The 25,575-nt window shown below is 40.8% G+C and overlaps 1 protein-coding gene across 9 annotated transcripts in view; it reads left to right on the forward strand.

The window, feature by feature from the left end:
• The first annotated feature begins 309 nt into the window (after window positions 1–309).
• MARK3 (microtubule affinity regulating kinase 3) overlaps window positions 310–25,575 on the forward strand; it is a 111,459-nt gene continuing 86,193 nt past the window's right edge. For all 9 annotated transcript variants that reach the window (XM_053224990.1, XM_027066697.2, XM_027066699.2 and 6 more), the window contains exons 1-2: window positions 310–444; window positions 23,507–23,698. In XM_053224990.1, the coding sequence (XP_053080965.1) occupies window positions 394–444; window positions 23,507–23,698 (243 nt within the window). In that variant the 5' untranslated portion in view covers window positions 310–393. The remainder of the gene's footprint in view (window positions 445–23,506; window positions 23,699–25,575) is intronic.

A 25,575-nucleotide genomic window follows, 5' to 3' on the forward strand; every position in this document is an offset into this window, starting at 1 on the left:
CAGCCGGCGGCGCTGTGTGGAGGCCCCGGCGTTGAGATCCGCGGTGCGACGGGCGAGGGCGGAGGAGGAGGCGAGGGGGTCCGGGCCCGCGGGGCGCCCTGAGGCGCGGGGACGCCGGCGGGCCGACCGCAGCCCGCCGCCGGCCCGGCCCCGCCACCGCCGCCCGCCGGGCTCCTCGGCGCGGCCGCCGGGGCCGGGGGAGCATGAGCCCCGGGACCCGCCGAGGGACGGCCCGGGCCCGGCCCGGGATCTAGACGGCCGTGGGGGAGGGGAGCCGCCCTCCGCGGCGCCGTTCCGGAACCGCAGGGCGCTCGAGGACGAGGTCGCCGGCCCCCCGAGGCCGTGTGCTGTTTTGTTTCACCCTCGCATTGTGCAGAAGTGGAGTGGAGTAAAATGTCCACTAGGACCCCGTTGCCAACGGTGAATGAAAGAGACACTGAGAACGTAAGTGCCCTGGGCCTCCTCGGGGTTTGCCCGGGCCGGGTCTCCCCCGCTGCCCCCCGGAGCGCGACGGCAGCCCGTGCCGTCGGGGGTCCCCGGCCCGGAGCGCGCCGGACGCGGGGGGCCGGCCGGAGGCCGCGGGGGGCGGCGGGGCGCGACCGTTTCCTGGAGGCGGCGGCCCGGGTCGTGCCTCCGTGCTCTCGCCGAGTCCCGCTCGCCGGCCGGGGTGTGTGTGTGTGGGGGGGGGGTGGACCTCGGCCGCGCTTGGTGATGACTTGGGGCAGGCTCTCCTTGCAGATGGGGCGGGCAAGCTCTCGAGGGGCTGGCGGGCTGGAAACGTGTTCGTGGTGCCGGTGAGAAGCCATTGATCGGGTCGAGTGGGCTGTCCTTTTTGCCTGGTTTTGTCACACTGTTTGGAACTAAGCTTAGTGACCGGCTCGACACCTGAGTGGCCGCGGGGGAGTGTTCGAGGGCCCCTTGGCAGGGTCAGGAGAGAAGTTTTGGGAGAGAGTACCGGCTTCCTTGAGGAGTCGCTGCCCTTCCGGGCGCATCTGTCTGGAAGGGTCGATGAAGCGGTTTTGAAAGGAAGGTGGCTGGTAACGCCGCCCCGGCCGGGGGACGCCCGCTCCGGGCTTGGCTTCTCGCCTGCCGACCGCCAGCGGGCTTCGACGGCGCCGAGCCCCCGCTCCAGCGCTCACGGCCTGGGATTCTGTGCGCGGACCCTTTGGTTGTGTCCGTGGAAACCTTTCCAAGGGCCGGGGGCGGCGACGTGCAGCGGAAAGGCCTTCGGAGAAACGCTGACTCCGTGCAAGGGCTCTCTGAGCCCTTGTCTCGCGCTCGGTTCAGGGCAGTTCGGGTCCGGGGGGTGCCTTCTGGAAGACGTGGAGCAGGTAGCTTGGGAAGAAACTCCGCGGGCCTTTCGTCAGACGTGTTCCGGGGTGGTTCCTGGCAGGAAGACGCCGTCACTGAGGAACAGCCTTCTCGCTCTGCCCGTTTCCCTGCTTTCAGCCGTGGCCTGAGACACTGTGGCCTGGCGGTGCCGGTGCCTTCGTCTGAGTCTTGCAAGTGCCGCTTGTTGGCTGGGTGGCGCTCAGGTGACTTAATCTGCTCACGCAGGGTTTGGTCTAAAGCATTCCCGTGGTGTATCAGCGCCCAGTACGTAGTGCTCTTTCCCCTGGTGAGTGGGTGGTTCCGCCGCGCGTGTTCCTTCACCTGAGACGGGTTAGAAAGTTCCGTGAAGGGTCAGTGATGGGAAATCATAGACCAGGTGAGTCCGTGAACTCGTTTTCTTAGGGCTCTTTTGAAGAACGTGTTCCTGACTTGATCAGTTTCCTGTTCCTTGACCACACTGCAGAGCGGAGTAAGCAAAATAGGGAGCTGGCTAGCTTCGGTCCTTGACTTGCACTCAAAGCGGCAAAATCTTACATTGACCCAGAGCAGGAGCTCCATACTTTCTAAATGAACCGAAGCCAAAAACAGTCAGGTTTGTGGTAATGAAGGACTTACCCTAAGTGAGTCTTTACTTTGTTCTCTGGTGAATTTGTTGAATCGTGTTCTAATCTTTCTGTGTGTTGTTAGAAACTACTAAGTTTATTCTTTGAAAACAATGTAAGGTACGGAGCGTGCCTTTATTCTTGTAGAATGTGTTTAAATTTGAATTTTTGACAATGTTAAAATCAGAGGTTGGTAGCGTATCATGGCATGGATTCACCGTGCCCTGTTCCATTTTTTAACTTGTGTTAGAATCTTCTGGAAGTAGTTGTGTGTCTTTGACAGTGTGGTGCCCTTGTGTCGAGTGTTACGTGTCTGGCATATGTCATGTTATTTACCTGCCATTCCTGAACTGCCAGTTGAGTGGTGAGGGTACAAGAATGAATGAGAGCTCTCAGTTTCTTGAGCAGCTGCTTTGTTAAAGTCAGGTTTATTGAGATAGAACATTTACTCTTCCTAAGTGTCTTGTTTGATGAGTTGTGACAAATGTATAGTCATGTAACCCTCACCACAGTCAAGATACAGAACATCTTCATTGCCCAGGAAGGTGCTTGCTTACATTGTGGCCCTTTACAGTCAGTCGCCTCTCTCTTTCTACAGCCTTTGGCAGCCACTGATCTGTTATCTGTCCCTATAGTTTTATGTTTTCTAGAATGTCATGTAAATGGAATCTTTATTAATGTTTGTGTGTGTATCAGTAGTTCATTTCTTTTTATCGCTGAGTGGTGGGTAATTCATTGTTTGGATGTACAGAAGTTTCTTTGTTTTTTTTTAAGTTATGATATTAATTCCAGTATAGTTAACATACAGTGTTATATTAGTTTCAGGTGTGTAGTATAGGGATTCAACACTTCCATACATCACCCAGTTAATGTACAACAATTTCTAATCCATTCACCGTTGATGGGCATTTTGGCTACTATGACTAGAACAACTTTGTCTTTTTTGTGAAAAGACTTTCCATTTTGCTTATCTTGGGAATCAATTTTAAGTAATTGTATATGGCTGTGATGGGAATGTTGCTTATAGATAGAGGAATAATAAAAGGCAGATTATTTGTAACAAGAATATTGTCTTCATCCTAGTCCGCTACTCTGTTTTCGTTTGTTTGATTTATAAATGTGAGTACCCACCTTTAGCTGATGGGTATATAAAGGATAATACTGTTTTCAAATAATTTTAAAACTCGTAAGGACTAATCAAATAATCTGACCTAATGAGGATGCTCAGAGAGGTGACAGGAGCTGCTGTGACAACACTATTTAGTAGCAGAGCCACCACTAGGCTCCACATCTCCAGTTCAGTTCCCTCTGCTTTTTTGGGTACCAAGCTGTTCCTCAAAAGCGTATGTACTAATTACTCAACCAGAGAGATATAGATGTGCCATTACACAAAGTATAATTAAAATAAGACTTAAATGTATTGTTACGGAAGATTTCAAACAAACAAGTAGGGAGAATTTAGTTTGTATTAGTGGTTCTCAACCAGGAACAGTTTTGCTGCCCTGTGGACATTTGATGATGTCTGGGGACATTTTTTGGTTGTCACAGCAGAAGAGAGTTTACTGACCAGGAATGCTGCTAAACATTTTACAGTATACAGGGCAGCACCCCTTCCTCCCCCCAACAACAGCAAAACATCTGGCAAAAAATGGCAATAGGCTCAGGGTTGAGAAACCCTTGTATATAGTTAGCCCCCCACATACTCAGTGGCCGTCTTATTTCATTTGGGGTCTCCCCAAGAAGCAAATTCAGTACCTCATATCATTTCATCTCTAAAGCTTTTAGGAGAGATAAAGCTTTAGTCTTATAAAGATTGTAATCCTAGTCCCTTTATCATAATTTCTTAACATCAGATATCCAGTCAGTCTTCAATTTTCCTCAGTTGTCTACTTTTTTAACACTTTGTTCAAATTGGACTCCATCCAGGGTCCATATATTACAGTGAGCTAATATGTGAAATAAGATGCATTTTGAAGGCAACAAAAAAAAATTTATGTTTTGGTTTTTGTTCTGCAGTGTCATGACTTATATGGAGCCATGGGCAAATCCTGTTTGGACACTGGTAAAATCAGAAATGTATTTTTTCACTTAAATTTTAAAGCATATGACACGTTGTAAGCCTGAGCCGTTTGTCAAAGTACCAGAGGCCCCAGGGCTCTGTCAGTTAACAGCTCCTGGTGTGTGTGCAGCCTGTATTTACTTATTATTAGTTAATGGAGACAAGCCATCAGAATTTCTGATCTCTGTGAAATAGATAAACTGATGGTGTTCTTGTCTAGCCAGGTATAGGTTATAGGAGACTGTCATTAACCTGTTCAAGTTTAAGTGCCTACTTTGTGTAGGACACTGCTAGGTTCCACAGAAGTTATATCTAGGAACCATGTTGTACCTGTACCTGCTCTTTAGGACTTCCCAGTCCCTGCAGAACAAAGCATCCTGAGCTCTGTGAGCTAGTCTAATAAACTCTCAAACTGGAGTAAACGCCAGTATCACCTGGAGGGCTTGTTAGAGCTCTGATTGCTGGGCCCCTCCCCAGACCTTGATTCTAGTTTGCATTTCTAACAAGTTCCCAGAACTTGTGGTCCAGAAACCACACTTTAATTACTGCATTAGTATTCATTGAAAGCTTGTCAACTAAACTATGTCCCTTTAGGTTGTATTGTGACTATAGAAGAGAGATTTCCAATGGATTAAATAAAATTTTCAAGCTCCGTGAGTTTTTAAAGTTGGTTCTTTGTAAGAAAGTATGGTTATGGAGTATAAAAATAGTTACTATTTGTTGATCACTTACTGTACTTTAAATGACATTTCTTTTAAAGTATATACTATGCCTTTATTTAATCTGCCTTTTAACTTTCAAGCACAACTATCTGTTGAATAAAGCCTGTTTGGGCCTTTAAAAAAAAGTTAATCTCTGAAGAATTAATATTTTTTTATGGTGTCAAAGTGTTTTGAGAAAAAAATCTTACAGACTTCAATTTGAAGGTCATTTTTGTTTCTTCTATGTGTAAATTAGGTGAACTTGGAAATTTGCAATGAGTAGAGTACAGGTTACTTTATGTAGTGCATGGTTATTTACATTGCAATTACCTGTGAGAGACTTACACACAACTCAGTGTAAATTTGTGGTACCTGTTGTCTTTTTTTTTTTTTTTTTAACATTTATTTAGTTTTGAGACAGAGAGAGACAGAGCATGAACAGGGGAGGGTCAGAGAGAGAGGGAGACACAGAATCTGAAACAGGCTCCAGGCTCTGAGCTGTCAGCACAGAGCACGACGCGGGGCTTGAACTCCCAGACCATGAGATCATGACCTAAGCTGAAGTTGGCCGCTTAACCGACTGAGCCACCCAGGTGCCCCTGGTACCTGTTGTCTTAAAAAAAAATTTTTTTTGGTTTATTTAGTTTTGAGATAGAGCGAGAGAGAGAGAGAGAGAGAGGAAGGGGCAGAGAGAGAGGGAGAGAGAGAATCCCAAGAAGGCACTGCACTGTCAGCATTAAGCCCAAAGCAGGGCTTGATCCCGCAAACCATGAGATCATGACCTGAGCTGAAATTGAGAGTTCGATGCTTAATTGACTGAGCTACCCAGGCGCCTTGGTATCTGTTACCTTTAGTTTTGGAGGATTGTTCTGGATTCTAAGATCCAAGATCTAAGACAAATTTTGTCCCTGGAATTTTTTCCCAACCAGGAAGTGAGAGTCAGGGAATGCAGCCCTTTCTGATCACCACTAGGAGGAGTAAAGCGGAAAACCCTTGTCTCACCTCCATCTTATTTTATTTTTATATATTTTTAAGTATTTTAGTACTTTTTTTTTTTTTTAAGTAAACTCATCCCCAGCATAGGACTCGAACTCATGACCCTGGGATCAAGAGTCACATGCTCTACCGACTGACCCAGCCAGGTACCCCATCTCACCACCATTTTAAACTTTCAAATTAAATCTGAAGGAGAGAACAGATGTGTTCCCTGGAAATCTCCCAGCTTTAATGTTGTCTTACAAAAGAATTTAAAGAATGTGCTTGGAATTTGTCTGCAAGTAGTAATAAGGAGTTTATGCTGACCCATATGCACCTGCCTGCACAGTAATTGGGAGGGCGGAAGTTGGCACTGGAAGAAAGCATTTTTTTCTTCAAGGAACAGTTCTTTAGCACTGCATTCTAGCCACCTGAGCTGCTCATCTGTGGCTAGTCTTATATAATCTTATGTAGACTAGATGAGGCATTGTTTAAGTGGGTTACAAAGGGGTCTTGGTGTTAAACAGCACGAGGTGTTTTGTTTGTTGCTAATAGGCAGTTGCATTTGAGTGGATGTTCAATATTGGGGGGTTTGTAGTATGGACATTTTACATGAAGATGTGTATTTGGGTAGAATTTAATATAAAATTTGAATAAACTGAGCCCAAAGGTTTTTATTTCTGAATTTTATATATAACTTCATTCTTTATGCAGTAAGCACCTTTATGACTTCATTGACTACAAGAGCAGATTCTAGCAGGGAATCCTAGAGAGGAGTCGATCCAGAACCATTCCCTAACTCAGCTTTCTGCTCTGAGAATTGCCATTCTTTATCCAGTAGAATAATTTAAACCAGGGCAGTCACCTTTTGTTGTTGAAGGCCTTTGAGGTGTTTTTGATGGCATTCTGTTCACATACTGTCTCCACCTCTTTCCTTGTCTTCCCTCAATTGCTAGCCTTTACCTATTCCTAGGCCCTCCTTGGTATCCATAGGCATGTATTAGCTCTATTAGTGGAATGGAATAAAAGAGCTTGTTTTCTTCTCTTAAAAGAATGTTGCCATCTAGACGTTAAAGATGTTTAATGATAAAGAACCTTCTATGTACCATGGTAGTGTATTCCAGTTTTTGTTTTGGGGTTCTTTTTTTTTTTTTTTTCCATTTCTGTTACTTAGTTCAGGTTGTTAACGTTTGTTTCCTGCTTATTGTATAGTGGTTCTTCATATTATTGCTGTGGAACAAATCACTCCATAACTTAGTAATGTAGAACAGCAGCCATTTTATTATGCTCACAGATTGTGTTTGAGGAATTCAGACAGGGATGACTTATCTCTGTTCTTCTATATCTGGGACTTCAGTTTGGAGGATCTCGAAAGGCTAGTGGGATTTGAGCAGCTGGGCTGGAAGATCCACATCCTAGATAGTTTCTTCACTTATGTATCTGGCACCTTGGCAGATGTGGTTAGAGGGCTAGGCTCAGCTGGGACTCTTGGCCAGAGGGTCTACAAAGGGCTTTTCCAGTGTGGAGGCCTCAGTGCGAACAGACTTCCGAGGTTGCTCCGTGTTTCAGAAGAGATAGAAGCTCCCTGCCTTTTATGACCTAGCCTCAGAAGTCACACTGTGTCATTTGCTCTTGGTTAAATCTATCACAACACAAGGGACACGGACCTTACTTTGTAATGGGAAGCGTGTCAACAATGTCAACGTCATGTTTTCAAAACAACTTAATAGTAACTCTTTGGGTTTATAATCTGGTCTAGCATTTTATTGTGTGACCTTGGACAAGTTATTTAACTTTTTTGTGCCCCAGTTACCTCATCTGTAAAATGGCATTGGTAATAGTGACGACCTCATAGGGCTGTTACAACGATAAGGCCTTCCATGCGCCGGCTTTCCTTTCTTCTTGGTCCTCACCTTCTGCCTCTCCTCACCCACTCTGCCCATAGACCTAAGAGTCTTCTTGCTGTTCTGTGAACACACAAGCGACACTCCAACCTCAGGGCCTTGACGTTGCATTTCTCTGTGAACACTTTTCTTCCAGATATTCTTATGGCTAACTTTCTTACCTCCTCTTTTCAAATATCACCTCAGTGGCTTAATCACCTGTGACTCTCCCAGTCTCCCTAACCCTGGTCTAGTTTTTCTTTTCTCCATTGCAGTTATTACCTTCTCACGTATCATATTTACACATTGCTTATGTTTATTGTGTTTTGTCAGTTTCTTCTGGTATACTGAAAGCTCCACAAGAACAGAAATAATTTGTTTTGCTTACTGATACAACAAATACCTAGAACATGCTTGTCATCTGTTATAGGGGTTCAATAAAATATTGGTTGAATTAGTGGTTAAATGAGACAATATGGGGAAAGCATTTAAAACAGTGCCTGTTACTTACAGTAAGTAACAGATAAATGTTAGCTGTCGTTAATGTTGATGTCTTTTTACTGGTCTTCTCATCTCTATCCCTGTATCCTTAGCTTCTCCCCTCTGTAGTTATTCCAGCAACATCATCTCCTTTCTCCTTTTTTTAAAACCTCAGACTGCTTTCTTAAAGGGAGAACTGATGGATAGTGTCTGGGCTTGGAAGGGAGAGAGAAAGATGGGAGCCTAAGACCAGTTGAAGGAGTGCATCTGAAGACATGTCTGAGGTAGAGTGGACAAGATGCGGAGCAAAAAAGAAGGAACAACAACAACAAAACTTACAAGAAGTTGGGATTTGGAGTTATGTTAATTACATACTTGTAATTAAAACTCGCTTTCAGAGGCGCCTGGGTGGCTCAGTCAGTTGAACGTCCGACTTCAGCTCGGGTCATGATCTCACGGTTTGTGGGTTCGAGCCCCATGTTAGGCTCTGTGCTGAAGCTCAGAGCCTGGAGGCTGCTTTGGATTCTGCGTCTCTCTCTCTCTGCCCCTCCCCTGCTCACTTGCTCGCTCTCTCTCTCTCTCTCTCAAAAATAAACATTAAAAAAAAATGTAAAACTAGCTTTCAAATACAAGTAACTTAATCATGACCAATTCACTGATCTATGCCTCATCTTTTAAAAATTTAATTTGTTTCACTGTTTTTTTAAGTTTTAGATGTAATTGACATAACCTCCATATTGGTTTATTAGTTTCAGATGTGCTACATGATTCACTATTTGTATTGATTGTGTAAAGATCACCACAATAAGTATAATAATTAATATTCATTACCATACATACTTCGTTTTTTTTTTTTCTTGTGATGAGAATTTTGTGGGTTCGAGCCCCGCGTTGGGCTCTGTGCTCATGGCTCGGAGCCTGGAGCCTGCTTCAGATTCTGTGTCTCCCTCTCTCTCTGCTCCTAACCCAATCACATTCTGTCTCTGTCTCTCTCAAAAATAAACAAACATTAAAAAAAATTTTTTTTTAAACTTTTGGAGGTTTATTCTTGATCCACCTTTCTAGCTTTGTTGTTTCCAACTGCTCATCTGTATAACCTTAGTACTCTAGCCAGACAGTTCTGCTTAGCTATTTGTTTACCCAGTGATTTCACACCTGCTAGTTGCCAGGTCCTGTATTCTGAGAATACAGAGATGAGACTATTCTTGCCCACAAGGAACTCATAGTCAAGTACTTTGGTGTAGGCATTAATTAAGCTAAGGGTTGGGGATGGAGAGCAGAGCAAGGCAGAAAGGACAGCCTAGTCAGGAGCATAAGGATAAATTGTCAGCCATCATGATGTCAAGGAAATGAAGCGTTCCCTCCCTCCCCCCCCCCCCCCCAGTGTTAGTGTCCCATGAAATGAGAGAGTTGTGAGAGATGAAAGTGGTTTGACATGCAGGTTGGGGTGCAGGGGGCGGGGGCAGGGGAGGGGATCATTTCCCCACCCCCCACGTTTTGCTAGGTTTCCTTGTACTAGTGCCTGGCTTGAAATAACCTTTGTCTTTCATTAGAACTCTACTACTTATCCTTTAAAGATTATCCCTTCATAAGATACCTTTTTTCTTTCATCTCACTCAAATGTGATCACCTCCTCTGAGTGCTTAGTACTACATTATCCCACACAGTAGCTACTAGCCACGTGTGGCTGCTGACCACTTGAAATGTGGCTCTGTAAGGATGAAATATATACAGATTTTAAAGACAGTGTGAAAAAAAGAATATGCAGTCTTAATCTTTTTATATTATGTGTTGAAATATTTGAGAATATATTGGGTTAAATAAAATATTAAAATTAATTTAACCTGTTGATACGTTTTTTAGTGTTTCTACTAGAAAATTGAAAAATACATAGACGGATGGCACTTAGAGTACCTACTCTCTGATTTTCTCAGTGGGGCAGGGATTGCCTTTTGTTTTAGTTATTATTCCGCATGTTAGCTCTTCAGGTAGGTTAGGAGTACCTTGAAGGTTTGGCACCATACTTTATTTCATCAGTCTGTAGTGCCTGGCACTTAATAGTTGCTTAGCTTATAGTTAACTGGTCAAAAGCTACTGAGTGAAATTTTTCTTTAGCCACAATTTATTTGTGCCTGTAGTCCTTTTGGGGATTAGACGAGTAAATGATTTTTCAGTCTATTATGATTAGTTTATCTGTTACAGCAATAATATTTTATTAAAAATGAAACCAGTTTCACTGAATTTGTGGATATGAACAGTAATAGTTTCCTATTTGTTGTTCATATTCTTAGAAGCCTTTTTTGTAAACTCAGCTGCAAAAAGTCACATTATCTTTTTTTTTTTAATGTTTATTTTTAAGAGAGACAGAAAGTGAGCGGGGGAGGGGCAAAGAGAGAGGAAGACACAGAATTCCCAGCAGGCTCAGGCTCTGAGCTGTCAGCGCAGAGCCTGCCTCAGGGCTTGAACTCCTGCACCACAAGATCATGACCTGAGCCGAAGTCAGACACTTAACCAACTGAGCCACCCAGGTGCCACCACGTTACCTTTATAGGTCAGTGTGAAGCCCTTGTCTTATTTATTCTTGTTAATCCCCATAGTTCATTCCCCATAGTTTGTTTAATATGCTGTAATGTGTGTACATGTATGTGCTCTTACAAAGTATACATTTGGCACCTCGTGTAAATACTGTATATGTCTCATCTATGAGTCTAATCTGTTTTCTGACCACTGCTTAGCAGTCTGTGGGATGGTGATCTATCTACCATACTCAACCTGTCTGCTCCTCAGGGTTAGACATTGCACTTCCTGCAGCCACAAAATACTACCATGAATATCTTTATCCATGTCCCTTATGGAGCCGTGTAAGACTTTCTTGGGGTAGCTAGGAGTGGACTTGCTCTGTCACAGGAAATACAGATAGGGCCAGAACTTGTCCTTCTGGGTGGCTAAATCAATCCACACTCCTGCCAGTTGTGCATAGTATCCCTGGTTCCTGCCAACATTTAGCATTATCCAGCTTTAATTTTTTACCAGCCTGTTGGGTGTAATGTGATATCTCATTGTAAACTTGTATTTCTCTTTGATTTTTATTAGGTCTATATATACTTTGGCTTTTGGGGTGTTCTGTAATTGCTGTTTTTCCTTTGTCCGTTTTTCTTTTGTGTTGTCTTTTCCTTGTTGATTCTTAGGTATTCTTGGTTTTCTAGATGTTAATCTGATGTAGGTTGTGGACATTGCACATATCTTCTGTCATCTTTCTGTAATGCCCTTCATTGAACAAATTGTTGATTTTGGTGTAACCAACATAAATTTTGCCTTGTGTTTGTGCTTTTGAAGTTTTACTTAAATACCTGGATCACAAGGATATTCTCTTATATTTCATTTGTTAACCTTGTATCATTTTACCTTTCACATGTAGGTTTTTAATCTCTGGAGACATAGCCTTTCTCTGGTAGGGATCTAGTTTTGTACCCCCCCCCCCCCCCCGGCTGATAAGGTGAACCGGTTTTCCCACTGCTGTCTACTCTGCAATCTATCCTTTCCCCTCTGGTTTATAGGGCCCCTTTCACTGTATCTGAAGGTTCCCATGTACTCATGTCATTTAGTTTTATATTCTGGTGCATAGGTCTGTTTTTCCGTTGTGCCCATACCCCTTAGGTTTTTCTGTTCTCTTTAATTACTATGGCTTCACAGTCAATGTTAATCTTCTTAATCTGTGTATCTATGTGTGTATCTTATCTATTGAACTTTTTATTTGGAAATAATTTAAGACTTAAATAAAAATTGCCAAAGTGGTACAGAGTTCATGTATGCCTTTCACTCACATTCCCCTAATGTTAACACCTTTATAACCATAGCTCAGTTATGAAAGCCAGAAAATTGATATTGGTCTGATACTGTTGATGATGATGATGATGACGACGACAGAACTTGAATTTTCACCAGTTTTTCTCCAGGGTTCTTTTTTTCTTCTAGGATCTAATCAAAGATCCCACATTGTGTTTAGTTATTGTGTCTCAGTCTTCTCCAATTTGTAATGGTTCCTCTGTCTTTGTCTTTTATGCCCTTGACAGTTTTGATGAGTACTGGTCAGTTATTTTGTGGAATATATCTCCGTTTAAGTTTGTCAGATGTTTTTTCACAATTAATTAAGGTTATATATTTTTGGTAAGAATACCACACAAAAGATGTGTCTCTCTTAGTGTATGCTATTAAAAGGGTACATGAGGGGTGCCTGGGTGGCTCAGTCGGTTGAGCGTCCGACTTCGGCTAAGGTCATGATCTCACGGTCCGTGAGTTCGAGCCCCGCGTCGGGCTCTGTGCTGACAGCTCAGAAGCTCTCCAAAGAGCTTCTATATATTCAGATTCTGTGTCTCCCTCTCTCTCTGAACCTCCCCCGTTCATGCTCTGTCTCTCCCTGTCTCAAAAATAAATAAACATTAAAAAAAAATTAAAAGAAAAAGATATATTATATAGATTATGTAGATTATATATTATATAGATATGTTTTGTTAAGCTTGTGTTAACTAACTTAGATCACTTTTTGTTTCTGAGCCTTTTTCTTTTTTTTTTTTAACTCTTTTTTTGAGGCTGACCTGGCAGTTATTCATCCATGTAAACGTCAGAGTAAGATTAAAATTACTAGAAAATTAAAAAAATTTTTTTACTTGGGGCACCTGGGTGGCTCAGTTGGTTGAGTGACTGTCTGACTTTGGCTTAGGTCATGATCTCATGGTTTGTGGTTTCGAGCCCCGAGTCCAGCTTTGTGCTGACAGCAGAGCCTGCTTTGGATTCTCTGTCTCCCTCTCTCTCTGCCCCTCCTCTGCTTTCTCTCTCTCTCTCTCTCTCTCTCTCTCTCTCTCAAAATAAATAAACATTAAAAAAAATGCTCAAGAACTACTGACTGGAAATTTTAATTGAAATTGCCTTGATCTTGTAGGTTAATTTGGGTAGAATTTATAGTATCTATCCATGAACATGGAATTTCCATTTATTTGAGTATCTTTTAGGTCTTTCATTAAAAATTTAAAGCTTTCTCCAAAGAGCTTCTATATATTCTTTTTGATTAAGTTAGTTTCTACCTGCTTTATAGTTTTTATTGATATGGCTATTTTTTGTTAAATTTTGTGGCAGGTTACTGCCAGTGTAGAGAAATGTGATAGGTTGATCTTGTATCTTGCCAAACTCTCATGAGTTCCAGTGGTATTTCTGATTCTGTTGGTTTGTAGTTAGATTGTATCATCTACAGACAGTTACAGTTTTATCTCTTTCCTTCTGATTCTCATATCTTACTTTTTTCTTTCCTTCAAGTATTGGCCATAACCTTTAGTATTATGTTAAATAATGGTAGTGATAATAGACAACTTTGTTTTGTTTCTGATTTTCAAGAAATGATTCTAAAGTTTCTCCATTAGTGTAATATTTGCTGAAGGTTTTGGTCCATGATTTTTATCAAAGTAAAGAAGTTCTGTTCTGTTTCTTGTTTGCTAAGAGTTTTTTAAATCACAAATTGTTCAATCTTACGAAATATTTTTTTTGCAGTGAATGGAATAATCGCCCTGCTGCTTTCAAAAGTGAAATTTGATTTTATGAATATCTCTAAAAGTACAAAATACGTGGGGGACAGCCCTTTATTGTCACAATTTAGCTTCGTAGATTTTTTTACACTTGAAAAACCTGCCCTTGTGTTAAGGAGGTGGTTTGTTATTTTAAGGATTAGAAAGGATGCGTGGGCACGTCTTGTGTTTTACAAAAGGGACCAAGGTTTATTTAGGAAGAGTTGAAACATGATGTAAAGTTGTTTTTTTTTTTTAACTTTTAAACCTGATCCCGTCCCCCCCGCCCCACCCCAGCTGTATTGAGAAGTAATTGACATACATCACTGTATAAGTTTAAGGTATTGGTTTATGTCCATTGAGAAATGAGTACCACAATATGTTCAGCTAACATCCATCTTCTCGTGTAGATAACAATAAGAAGAAAAGAAAGAAGAAATTAATAAAGGAAAAAAATTTCTCATTGTGGTAAAAATTCTTAGGATTTACACTTTTTTTTTTTTTTTACGACTTTCCTATATATTATATAGCAGTGTTAGCAGTAGTAACCATGATTTACGTTACATCCCTAGTACTTATTTACCTTATAACTGCAAGGTTGTCCCTTTTGACCATCTTCCCCCAGATCCCCCTTCCCTACTCATTTCTTCTGGTAACCATAATTCTGATCTCTTTTTCTATGAGTTTGGGTTTGTTTTCTTGTTTTTGTTTTGCTTTTGGATTCCACACGTAAGTGAGATCGTACAGGATTTGTCTTTCTCTGATTTATTTCACTTAGTATAATGCCTTCAAGATCTGTCCATGTTGTTACAAATGGTAGGATTTCCTTGTGTTTTTTTTTGTTTGTTTTTTTTTTATGGCTGAATGATACTTTATTGTGTATACATACCACAATTCTTTATCCATTCGTCCTTTGATGGACACTTAGGTTGTTTCCATGTCTTGGCTACTGTACATAAATGCTGCTGTGAACATGGAGTGCAGATAGTGTTTTTGTTATCTTTAGATATATACTCAGAAGTGGAATTGCAGCATCATATGGTAGTTCTGGTTTTAATTTTTTGAGGGTTGTCCATACTGTTTCCCACAGTGGCTATACCAATTTACAGTCCCACCAACAGTACACAAGGGTTTCCTTTTCTCTACATCCATACTATTATTTGTCTTTTTGATTATGGCTACGGCCACTATGACAGGAGTGAACTGATATCTCATTGTGGTTCTTATTTGCATTTCCCTAATGAGTAGTCATGTTCAGCATCTTTTCACGTACCTGTTGGCTTTTTGTATATCTTCTTTGGAGAAATCTCTGTTCAAGTCTTTTGCCCATTTTTAATTAGGTTATTTGTTTTTTGCTATTGAGTTATATGAGTTCTTCATATGTTTTGGATATGAACTCCTTATCAAATATATAGTTTGCAAATATTTTACCATCCCATAGGTTATTTTTCAATTTATTTGTGTTTTGTTTTGCTGTGCAGAAGCTTTTTAGTTTGATGTAGTCTCACTTGTTCATGTTTTATTTTGTTGCTTGTGCCTTAGGTGTCATCCAAAAAATCATTACTGAGACCCATATCAAGGAGCTCTGTTCCTATGTTTTCTTCTAGGAGTTTCATGGTTTCAGGTCTTACATTTAAGTGCTTTTTAATGACTTTAATTTTTATTTTAGAGAGAGAGAGAGAGAGAGAGAGAGAGAGAGAGCCCACGTGTATGCCTGTGTGTGTGCAAACAGGAGGGGCAGAGGGAGAGGAGAGGGAGAGAGAATCTCAAGCAGGTTCCACGCCCAGCACTGAGCCCAATACAGGGCTCAATCCCAAAACTGTGAGATCATGACCCGAGCCGAAACCAACAAAGACACTTAACTGACTGAGACACCCAAGTGCCCCTTTACATTTAAGTTTTTAATCCATTTCAAATTAGTTTTTGTGAGTGGTATACCATATGGATCCAGTTTCATTCTTTTACATATGAGTACCCAGTTATACTAGTATCTTTTATTGAAGAGATGGTCTTTTCTCCATTCAGTATTCTTGGCTCCCTTGTCAAATATTAGTTGACCTTATATGTTTGGGCTTATTTCTGGGCTCTCATTTATATTCTGGTCTATTTGTTTTTATGCCATTATCATACTGTTCATTATCATAGTATAGCTTTATAATATAGCTTGAAATCAGGAGGTGTGATACCTCCTGATTTGCTCTTTCTCAATATTTCTTTGTTTGAGGTCTTTGTGGTTCCATATAAATTTTTTAGGAGCATTTTTCCTACTTCTGTAAAAAAGGCTATTGGAATCTTGATAGAGATTGCATTGAATCTGTAGATGGCTATTAGTAGTTTTGACATTTTAACGATATTAATTCCAGCCCGTGAACACAGGATACCTTTCCATTTATTTGTATTGTCTTCAATTTCTTTCATCAGTGTCTTTATAATTTTCAGCATAGAGATCTTTCACCTTAATTTATTCCTAAGTATTTCATTCTTTTCAATGCTGTTGTAAATAGTATCAATTTCTTTTTCAGAAATCTCATTAGTGTATAGAAACACTACTGATTTTTTAAAATGTGTTTTTAAAGCTTATTTATTTATTTTGAGAGAGACAGAGCCAGCATGAATGGGGGAGGGACAGAGAGAGAGAGGGAGAGAGAGAATCCCAAGCAGGCTCTGCACTGTCAGCACAGAGCCTTATGTAGGTATCAAACTCATGAAAACATGAGATCATGACATGAGCCAAAACCAAGAGTTGGATGCTTAACCAACTGAGCCACCCAGGTGCCCAGCACTACTGATCTTTTAATTTAATTTTTTTTATCTTGCAACTTCATTGAATTCATTGGTTAGATCTAACAGTTTTTCAGTTGAGTCTTTAGCGTTTTCTATATATAAAATCATGTTTGTTTTTTTTAAATGATTTTATTTTTTAAGTAATATCTCCTCCCAGCGTGGGGTTTGAACTTAAACTTACTCCCGATACCAAGAATCACATGCTCTGGGGCACCTGAGTGTCTCAGTGGTTGAGCTTCTGACTCTTGATTTTGGCTCATGTCATGATCCCAGGGATATGGGGTTGAGCCCGGCGTCTAGCTCTGTGCTGAGTGTGGAACCTGCTTGGGATTATCTCTCTCCCTCTGTGCCTCACACTTCAGTCATGTGTGTGTGTGTACTCTCTCTCTGTTGCTCTCAAAAAAAAGAAAAATTAATAAAAATAAAAGAGTCACACATTCTACTGACTGAGCTAGCCAGGCACCTCTGTAAAATCATGTCTTTTGCAAACAGGGACAATTTTACTTCTTTTCCAGTTTTGATACCTTTATTTTTTTTTCTTGCTTGATTGCTCCCACTAGGACTTCCAGTGTTATGTTCAATAGAAGTGGTAAGAATGGGCAACCATGTCTTTTTCCTGAATGTAATGGAAAAGCTTTTATCCTTTCACCATTGAGTATGATGTTAGCTGCGAGCTGCTCATATGTGGACTTTTTATGTCAAGATATGTTCTTTCAGTGCCCAGTTTGTTAACAGTTTTCATCATGAATGGATGTTGACTTTTGTCAGAAGTTGGATGCTTTTTCTGTGTGTATCAAGATGATTACATGACTATTTTCTTTTATTCCGTTAATGTGATATGTTACATTGATTGATGTGGTGAACTATCCTTACATCCCAGAGATAGATCCCACTTGATCATGGTAAATGATCCTACGTGTGTGTGTGTGTGTGTGTGTGTGTGTGTGTGTGTGTGTGTATTTTTTAAATTAAATTTGTTTTTTTTGAAAGAGAGACAGAAAACATGAGCAGGTGAGGGGCAAAGAGATTGGGGGGGAGAGAATCTTAAGCAGGCTCCATGCTCAGTGCTTGATCCCACTACAGTGATATCATGACCTGAGCCAGAATTAGGAGTTGGACACTTAACCGATTGAGCCACCCAGGTGCCCTGGTAAATGATCCTTTTAACGTGCTGCTGAATTCAGTTTGCTAGTATTGAGAATTGAGAATTTTTGCATCCATATTCATCAGGGATATTGGCCTATAGTTTTCTTTTCTAATGGTGTTCTTTTCTGCTTACACCTGATTTCTTAAGTAGGCTTCTCAAATTTAAGATTAGTGCTTTACCAGATAGATACAATGGTAAGCCCAGAGCCATATTTATCATGCTAAAAAAATTAAAATTAAAAAACTTTTTGGTGGGGGTGCCTGGGTGGCTCAGTTGGATAAGCATCTGACTTCCACTCAGGTCATGATCTCACGGTCTGTGAGTTCGAGCCCCGTGTCAGGTTCTGTGCTGACAGCTCAGAGCCTGGAGCCTGCTTCAGATTCTTTCTCCTCCCTCTCCCCTCTCCCCTCTCCCCTCTCCCCTCTCCCCTCTTCCCGCCTCTCCCCCACTCATGTTCTGTCTCTGTCTCTTAAAAATGAATAAATGTTAAAAAAAAATAATTAAAAAAAACCTTTTTGATGTGTGTCTAAGGTATATTCTCATTTGTATCTTCTGGTTATAAGATTTATATTCTATGGCTCTTAAATATGGATACATTTTTAAAGAACATAACAAAATGGAATGCATTCTCCATTCATTTTTCTTTTTCTTTCTTTTTTTTTCCTCCTTTTTCTTCCTTTTCCTTTTCCTTTTCCTATTCCTATTCCTATTCCTTTTCCTTTTCCTATTCCTATTCCTGTTCCCTTTTCCTATTCCCTTTTCCTTTTGCTTTTCCTTTTCCCTTTCCTTTTCCTTTTCCGAGAGAATCCCAAGCGGGCTCCGTGCTTAGTGCTGAGCTGACATATGGCTCAGTCCCAAGAAACTGGGATCCTGACCCAAGTCGAAATAATCAGAGACTTAACTGACTGAGCCACCCAGTCACTCCTCCATTCATTTTTCTTATTGCTTCTTACATTAGTGTTGATACAGCTCTGTAACAGTAGTGCTTTGACTGAAAGTAATAAACTCTAACATAATGGCTTAACCAAATAGGGGTTTGCTTTTCTCACAAAAGAAACATACATAGTTTCTAGCTTTGGTTCAGCAGTATAATATTGAAGTTGGTGGTTTTTATTTATTTTAAAAATATATATATATTTTAATACTTTTTTTTAATATTTATTTATTGGGGGGGGAGGGACGGGGGCGGGGGGAGAATCCCAAGCAGGCTCTGCACTGTCTGTGCAAAGCCCAGCACCAGGCTTGTAATCCTAAAGACCGTAAGATCATGACCTGAGCTGAAATCAAGAGTCTGAGCCACCCAGGCGCCCCAGATTTTATTTATTTTTGGGAGAGATTGAGAGAGTAGGGAGGGGCAGATAGGGGGACAGAGGATCCCAAGTGGGCTATACTCTGACAGCAGCAAGCTGATGGAACGCTCAAACTTCCCAACCTCTAGATCATGACCTGAGCCAAAGTTGGAGCCACCTAAGCACCCCAGAGCTGGTGGTTTTTTTTTTTTTAATTTTTTTTAACGTTTATTTATTTTTGAGACAGAGAGAGACAGAGCATGAATGCGGGAGGGTCAGAGAGAGAGGGAGACACAGAATCTGAAACAGGCTCCAGGCTCCGAGCTGTTAGCACAGAGCCCGACGCGGGGCTTGAACTCACGGACGTGAGATCATGATGTGGGCCGAAGTCAGCCGCTCAACCGACTGAGCCACCCAGGCGCCCCGAGCTGGTGGTTTTTAAAAATACTATTTTCTTGGGGTGCCTGGGTGGCTCAGGCGGTTAAGCTTCCAACTCTTGATCTCAGGATGGTGAGTTCAAGCCTCACGTTGGGCTCTGTGCTGCGTGTGAAGCCTACTTAAAATAAAAACAAAAAATTTTCTTTTGTGTTTGAGACCTTTTGGCTGCAAGATAACTTATACATCTGCAGTTATGGTTGCATTGAAGGAAAGAGAAAGAAGGGACTGTACTAGTGTGTCTGTGGCCCTTTGTGAGAAACAAAAAGTTTTCCCAGAACTGCCCCTGTCCTGCCCCCCACCGGTATGTTTTCATTAATGAGCACCGGCCAGAACCGAGATGCTCAACCAAATGAGCCACCCAGGTGCCCCTAGCTACAGACACGTTTGAGAAAACAATTATTTAGTTGGTCTTGTTGCCTCATCAAATACCCAGCCAGCTTCTCTTGGTAATGAAGAAGGGAGAAATGGATATTGAGTATATAACTATAATGTTTGCCCCATTCTCTAACATATTACCTGGAAATTTAAATTTTCTGCAGTAAAGGTTTTAGTTTGCAAATGGATGCTTTATAAATTTGTTAATAATCTCCTGTCTTTGGTTTGCTTCTGGTTATTTTCAGTAGCAGTGTACATATTCTAATTTTCTGGTGGATGAAGTGGTATCAGCTCAACTCCATGGGAGAGAGAAGGTTCAGGGCTCCTTTAATCTTTAAGACTTGAATTTAACAGCTTAGGGTACCTGTTAACAAGCTTAGTGCTGCCACAAAATGTAATGTGAATACTGAAGAATTCTATAACATTTTTCCTTTTTTACCCTTGGGTTGTTTACTGGCTCCATAGGGAGAAAAAAAAAACCCTTATGCATGAAATAATTGGCTAATAGTAAAGAATTCAGAATTATTTGGTTAATTGTTTAGCACATTGAGTGGTATAAGATTAGAAACTTTTTTCTTTTTTTCTTAATTTTTTTTTTTTTAGTTTATTTATTTCGAGAGAGAGAGTCCCAAGCAGGCTCCATGGTGTCGGCACAAAGCCTGACGCAGGGCCTAAACTCATTAACTGAGCTCATGACCTGAGCTGAAACCAAGAGTCGGATGCTTAACTGACTGAGCCACCCAGGCTCCCCTAGAAACAATTTTTCTTTAGGGCCATTGATAGAAGCATGGGATGAATAAAATGAAAGCCAAGTAGAAGCTCTAGTAACTGTTACAGGGCTGTATCAACACTAACATAAGAAGCAGTAAGAAAAATGGGGAATACATTCCATTTTATGTTATACATACTAGCTCTTGAAAATGTGTCCATATGTAAGAACCATATAATTTATTATATGACCAAGACACAAATTAGAATATACCTTAGACACACATACACCCCCCCAAAATAATCTTTAATTTTTTTAACATAGTTAAATATGGTTCCAGGTTTGCTTTTCTATCTTTCTGGTAAAGCACAAACCTGAAATTTGAGATGCCTACTTAAGAAATCAGGTTTAACTAGAAAAAGACACTACTAGAAAACTATATGCCAGTATATCCCTGATAAATAATTTGTGTCTGTTTTGAGAGAATTTTTTTTAAGTTAAATACATTAGATGTCCCCCCCAAATTTTTATTTAAATTCTAGCTAGTTAACATATAGTATAATGCTGGTTTCAGGAGTAGAATTTAGTGATTCATCATTTACATATAACACCCAGTGCTCATCACAAGTGCCCTCCTTAATACCCATCACCCATTTAGCCCATCCACTACCCACCTTCCTCCATCAACCCTCAGTTTGTTTGCTCTATTGTTAAAAGTCTCTTATGGCTTGCTTTTCTCCCTTTTTTCCCCCCTTCCTATATATTCATCTGTTTTGTTTCCTAAATCCCACATGAGTGAAATCACGTGAGCCCGATGTGGGGCTCGTGAGTTCATGACCTGAGTGGAAGTTGGAGGCTCAACCAACTGAGCCACCCAGGCGCCTCAGGATTTCATTCTTTTTGATGGCCAAGTTAGATTGATTTATTTATTTTAATTTTTTTAACGTTTATTTATTTCTGAGAGAGAGAGAGACAGAGCACGTGCATGGGAGGGGCAGAGAGAGAAGGAGACAGAATCTGAAGCAGGCTCCAGGCTCTGAGCTGTCAGCATAGAGCCCGATGGAGGGCTCAAACTCACAAACTGTGAGGTCATGACCTGAGCCGAAGTCGGAGGCTTAACCGACTGAGCCACCCAGGCACCCCAGATTTATTTTTTAAAGATTTTATTTTTAAGTAATCTCTACACAATTTGGGGCTCAAACTCACAACCTTGAGATCAAGAGTAGTGTGCTCTTCCCACGGAGCTAGCCGGGCACCCCCCCCCCCCCGCCCAGATTTTTTAATTTAAGGACTTTATGTAAGGAAACACCAAACTAAATATACTTAGTTTAACCCTATTGTAGTTTAACAAATTACAGTTTAACAGATATTTCAAATTTACATATACTACAATTTAAGTATACTGAAGTTTAGTATACTTTACTAAATATACTAAGTTTAACCCTATTGTAATTTAACAAATTATAATTTAACAGATATTACAAATTTAACAGATATTTAAATCTGTTGTATGAATTTATAATCTAACAGGGAAATGCAGGTTTCTTTTGGCTTTGTATTATGATTGTTTATTTGCATAAGTGTATTAGTTTAGGTTGCGTTATGCTGTAGTAACATACACAATCAAAATCTTAGTGGTTTAACACAGTAAAAACCCTTGTTTAAACAGTTTGCCTGAGGGCTTGTTGGCTCTATGAAGATTGATCTCCCTGTCCAGGATAATTTGGCCCTGAGGGCTTCTGTCTTTGGGCAATGCTTAGGATTCAGGAGAGCAAAAGATGGCTGAAGTCAAACACTGATAAATAATGCTTTTGCATGGGAATGACATGTCATTTTCATTTGTATGTCATTGGCTAAACTTAGGGACATGGCTGGGCCAACTCAAATGAGGGAAGAGGGTCTGAGTTCCTCTGTGAAATCAGTGGGATCCTCCACAAACTCAGAAGCAAAAGAGCTAATATGGTGGCTAATAGTATTGTCCACAACAAAGTAGCATAATATAGATAGATACAAAGTACCCCTGGAACCCAAAGGAGAAGAAAAAGAAACTGATTAGATGCAAGAAAAGTCACAGGAGGCTTCATAAAGATGGTGACAAATGATCCAAACATAAGGGGATGAGTAGGAATCTTAGGTTTGAAGAGAAGAAAGGGCATTCAAATTGAGGGACTAGGACCATCCTAGAGAAGAGTGGATGATAATAGCCAGAAAGGAGGAATGGATTAGATCACACAAGGCCTTGAATTCATTTAGCATTCATTCAGCAACAATGTATGGCACAGCTACTCTGTGTCAGTCACTGCTCCCAAGTTCTAGGAATATCTGATAATGAACAAAACAGACAAAAATCCTTGTCCTCCTGAAGGTTACATCTGGTTGATGCTAAGAAATTACTCTTTAATTATAAGTAGATTGAGGAGTAAGAGTAACATAAACAAAGGTACAAACTTTGGATGCCTATGAATCTTAAGATTCTTTTAATATTCCTATTTTATGTGTAATAGAAGACAGTTGACTTGGATGTAAGTTAATGTTTTCTCCATTTAACTGTGTCTCACGCTAGAAAACTTAATGTATGAAAAGCTGAATTTACAAAACATGTAAATTAGAAAATACATTTACATTACACAAGCTTTTTTAAACCAAATTGTGGCTAGTACAATTTTAGTGACTGTATTTTTGTTGTGTAAATAGTAAAACCACTTGATACATACCTCGCGGGACAGGACTTTGTTTTATATACTGCTGTGTTCCAGTTCCTAAATTATATTCTCTTTGGATTTCTCACTAAGTAGTGATGTGGCAGTGAATAAATCACAAAAGTATCCTCATCTGGTGAAGGATCATATGTGCTGGTGCATTTAATAGCTATGGAAAAGTTACATTCTTTATGATTATAAGGCAGCTTTGTTACTCCTATTTTATGTTACAACCACATACAAAAAATATCTCATTTCCTTCCGAACACCCACTTCAACCCTTGATGATATTTTTCTTCTTGGCATTTGCTTGTTTTCCTCATAAATTTATATCGTGGGCAAATTCCTTTAAAGTGCTAGATACGTTAGGATTAAAATTAAAGCAGTGGTGTTTTGTTTCTTCAACTAGGGGCTCTTAAAACTTGGCAGGTACCATGTGTTCTCTCATTTCCTTATTTTTATGTATGTTATATTGTAGCACACGTCACATGGAGATGGGCGGCAAGAAGTTACCTCTCGCACTGGGCGCTCTGGAGCTCGGTGTAGAAACTCTATAGCTTCCTGTGCAGATGAACAACCTCACATCGGAAACTACAGACTGTTGAAAACAATCGGCAAGGGGAATTTTGCAAAAGTGAAATTGGCAAGACACATCCTTACAGGAAGAGAGGTAAATACTAAGTTTAATTTCTGTTATGATACTTGCTTTGTTCAGTTCCATGTGAGAGAGGAAGAGAATGTATATATTACTTGAGCGAATTTCTGAGCTAATTAAATATTGTTTTTAAGAACAAGAAACTTACATACTAATTTTCTGGGAGTTCCTTTGCTTTCTTATGTCTTTAAATGTAGTATTACATTGAGTGTTCGAATTGGCTTTTGCCAAAGTGGGTAGTGTTTTGTTCTAAGAACTGCCACCAGATTAATATTCTTTCTGCCACCAGAATAAAAATTGTTTGGAACTTAATGTATAAGCTCACAGTACTTGGAAATCATGAGTGTTGTCTGTTTTTATAGATTTTATGCCCAAGAAGTTTCTTCATTTCACCAAAGAAACTTTTCTCATAGCCTAGGTTTGATCGGCTGTTGTACAGGAAGGCATATGCTTTCCTAACTTTTGTGATGATTGGCTTTCTGCTCAACTGCATTCTGTATTTATCAAAAATACACCTGTTAAAACTCCTGAATTGACTCCCTCCACATGTTCCACATGTGCAATACAGAACCTGTTTTGCTTCTTTGACTTCTTGCATTTAGGTCTCTATGCCTGCTATTTCCTCTGCCTGAAATGCACTTCACACTTTCGTGTAGCAACCACTTCTTCTGGGAAGGAGTCATTGATGGACTCCCTTTTCCCAGGTATGGGACTCAGGTTAAAATTCCTGGTACTTCCCCTCAGATAGCACAGTTTACATTTATGGGAACTGCTTATTTACCCATCTTCCCTCTCTGGTCTGTAGGGCAGATAGCCGTACTTAACAGTGTTTGGCACATAGTAGGTGCTTAGTAAATATATGTTGAATGATATTAATGATACTTCATTATTTTATTTTTTTTAATGTTTATTTTTGAGAGAGAGAGAAACAGAATGTGAGCGGGGGAGGGGCAGAGAGAGAGGGAGACACAGAATCCGAAGAAGCGGGCTTCAGGCTCTGAGCTGTCAGCAGAGAGCCCGATGTGGGGCTGGAACTCGTGAACCATGAGATAATGACCTGAGCTGAAGTTGGACGCTTAACCGACTGAGCCACCCAGGTGCCCCTGTAATGATACTTTTGAAGGAAGCTTTTTAAAGAAATGCTTTCCCTGTACCAGAGCCTCCTGATAGATATGCCATGACAGCATTACCGACGTGTCATGGCATTGATGCCCGCAGCCCACCATGCCCGGGGCTGCTGGAGCAGGGCCAGGGGCCAGTCATTCGTCTGGAAGCAGCCTCTGCTGCAGGGTGCCCTCCAGATATTCCTGTTTTCCATGAGTGCTGGGAGCTGAAGAAGGCTGGAGGCCCAGGTCCACACTAACTGGAATATTAAGTACAGACTTGAACCAAAAGTTTGCCTGTTCACGTTCCATCTCAACTTGGTGACAAATCCATGGTCAGTACTCCTTGTTATGAAGATCCCTGGGCTGCTTTTCGAGTCCATGAACAGCATGAGTGGAGGAGGGTCTTGCCTTGCTGTCCCTGAGCAGAGCTTTCTGAAACTCAAGACTTCTTGAGTTTAGTCCCCACAATTCTAGGTGGTTGCTTGGCCAGTTTCCTCACACGGGCAGATGGTGGGTTGGAAGAGGAATGGGCCAGACAGACCCTCTCACTTTTTCCTTAGCTGTAGTTTGGCCTACTGTATTTACGTCTGGTAGGTTCTCTTGCCAAAAAAGCTTGAATCTGACTAGCAGAGTGACTTAATTTAAAGTTTTCCTTCTTCTTCTTTTTTTTTTTTTTTTTTTTAACTTTGAATTAAACTATTTTAGGGGCGCCTGGGTGGCTCAGTAGGTTGAGCGACCGACTTCGGCTCAGGTCATGATCTCACGGTTTGTGAGTTCAAGCCCCGC

The sequence above is a fragment of the Acinonyx jubatus genome, chromosome B3 (assembly GCF_027475565.1).
Source record: "Acinonyx jubatus isolate Ajub_Pintada_27869175 chromosome B3, VMU_Ajub_asm_v1.0, whole genome shotgun sequence".
Classification (NCBI taxonomy): domain Eukaryota; kingdom Metazoa; phylum Chordata; class Mammalia; order Carnivora; family Felidae; genus Acinonyx; species Acinonyx jubatus.